Below are 2087 nucleotides of genomic sequence, written 5' to 3' on the forward strand. Positions count from 1 at the left end.
GAGTAAATGTAAGCTATTTTTGCTAAAGTTTAAAAAGTTATGAAACTGCACAGAGATTACGGAGATCAATTTCTATCCAGTGCCACAGTTTTGGAGGTGTACAAACGTTTTAAGGAGGTGAGGGAAAACGTTAAAGAAGACAGGCGCTCAGAGTGGCCTATGACTTCAAAAAGGTATTTGAATATTGAAATTGAATATTGACATAAAATCAATCCTGCTTGTATATATTTTTGTATATTTTTGTATAATACTCATCGGCCATGGCTACATGAGTCGGGTTGAAAGGAACCCACCACGAGTCATTACAGGACGCAAAACCAAAATCGGCGCAGTTACTCCAAAGCATGTCAAAAGATGACCTGCAGCACTGCTTTGGGCAGGAGCGAATGGATTGGTGTAGGCTGCGCGTGTAAGTACATTGCAGGAGAAAAATAACAAAGTGTAAAAAATGCAAAATAAAACTGTTACAGCAAAAGTCTGTAAAATTATACGCCAGACATCGCCTCTTTGTTTAGTTGTCCGCACTGTACTCAGGCATAGCTAGAAAACGGCGAATTAGTTTGTCGCGCACAATGCGCGGTGTGAAAGCGAGTGCGGTGTAGTATGCCCAGTAGCGCCACGATTGGCATTTGTAGATCGCCTTCGGATGCTTATCGAACAGCGCGCCATGAACGCATTCCAGCAGTGGAGCCGGAAACGGTTCGATCGGGCGGCGTCTAAACAGTGTCACCGAGTAATCGCGGTAACGCTGGAAATAGGTCCCATAATAAAGCTGTTGCTCGGGCTTCATGAAGGACCACATTAAGTCGAAAAGTTGCGCTTGTCCGGAACAGATGTCCGAGTGAAACAGGAACGAGCCGGGCACAAGCTCGACCACCGGCGTATGATGGGGTGCCAGTTCGAGTCTCACAGCGGTACACCAGGCGTGTAGGGCTGCGTTTATGGCTGAGTAAACGCTCAATCCGGGAAGCGGTTGCTGACCGCAATGACTGGTGACGAGTACCAGCCGGCCGCGGTCCTGTCGTAGTATATCCAACAGCGGTATAGTAAACTGCAGCAGACCACTCAGATTCATCGACACCTGTCTTATGGTAATGGCAGGCAACTGCCTCTCTGCTTCGCCGATACACAACACACCGCTGTTGTTCACAATCGCGTACAGTCCTGCAAAAAGCCAATGTAACGATATCAAGTAAGCATTTCGGACCCGAGACCAGTGTGCACTTACGACAATCGCGGAGCTCTGTTTCGAACAGGTTTTGCACGGCATCGTGTGCATCCCAGATGCTGAATTGATGCTTTAAGTCAAGCATAAGTGGAATGAGGCGACCCCCCATAGCGGCCATTTCCGTCAGCTTCCTACGGCCCTCCGAATTTACGTTGAGGAATGTCGCAATCACCGTCATGTTGGCCTGCAAGCACGTGCGCGCCAGATTGAAGCTGGATCACGGGACAAGTAGGTTGCAGGTAAAACAAAGAACCAATGTTTTGTGCTACCTACCCAAGACCGGAGTCGCATCCGGTGATTATTACAACATGCTGCTGGTTCAGAGACGCTATAACATTGCTTCGGCTTCTGCGTACGCTGTATCTGCCTGCGGCAATTGTAAAAGCGGCAACGAGGGACGCCAAGCCACAGAGCACGGTGAACAGCATCATTTCACCCACGCGAGCTCGGACGTGGTGCTGGTAGCTCTAGCAGCAGAGGCCGGTAAACGGTAAATCACAAAATTACAAGAAATGATCGTATAGATCAGCAAGTTTACAACTTAGGAGAAATCCCTCGAAATCTGGCACCGGTTAAGATGCGCTAAGATCACGATCGCGGATAATGTAGTTCGTTTAGCTAGCACGCCGACACCGAGGAGAATAAAGCGGAATGAAATTTGAGTCAGAAGGTTTGCAAGAAAGCGACAGTGAAATGACACATACATTCTCAAACTTCCAGTTGGTCGTTATGGTTTTCTTCCTCTCACCCATCGCTTATGTTATGCTGGCAGTTTTACAGCATCTAGAATGCACGCATCATTGGCTTTATGTGAACAGTTTATATGGCGATTTTCAAAAACGGATGCAACGAATAACTC

At 47.5% G+C, this 2087-nt stretch overlaps 1 protein-coding gene across 1 annotated transcript; it reads right to left on the reverse strand.

The window, feature by feature from the left end:
- Positions 1 to 511: 511 nt before the first annotated feature.
- Positions 512 to 1980, reverse strand: LOC128276856 (11-beta-hydroxysteroid dehydrogenase type 2-like). Its single transcript, XM_053015314.1, has 4 exons — positions 1933 to 1980; positions 1502 to 1695; positions 1229 to 1440; positions 512 to 1164 (listed from the first exon to the last, which is right to left on the reverse strand). Exons 1-4 carry the CDS (start codon positions 1978 to 1980, stop codon positions 512 to 514), a joined length of 1107 nt encoding a protein of 368 aa, XP_052871274.1.
- Positions 1981 to 2087: the final 107 nt, after the last annotated feature.

Source organism: Anopheles cruzii, unplaced genomic scaffold (genome assembly GCF_943734635.1).
Source record: "Anopheles cruzii unplaced genomic scaffold, idAnoCruzAS_RS32_06 scaffold02715_ctg1, whole genome shotgun sequence".
NCBI lineage: Eukaryota > Metazoa > Arthropoda > Insecta > Diptera > Culicidae > Anopheles > Anopheles cruzii.

What these genes read in the sequence shown, in the direction of transcription:
- LOC128276856 (XM_053015314.1), bottom strand. Translation starts at nt 1,980, where the DNA reads ATGGGTGAGAGGAAGAAAACCATAACGACCAACTGGAAGTTTGAGAAT. An exon ending in CCAACTGGAAGTTTGAGAAT is followed by an intron (nt 1,696 to 1,932) that starts GTATGTGTCATT and finishes CTCTGCTGCTAG; the next exon opens with AGCTACCAGCACCACGTCCG. An exon ending in AACAGAGCTCCGCGATTGTC is followed by an intron (nt 1,165 to 1,228) that starts GTAAGTGCACAC and finishes GGCTTTTTGCAG; the next exon opens with GACTGTACGCGATTGTGAAC.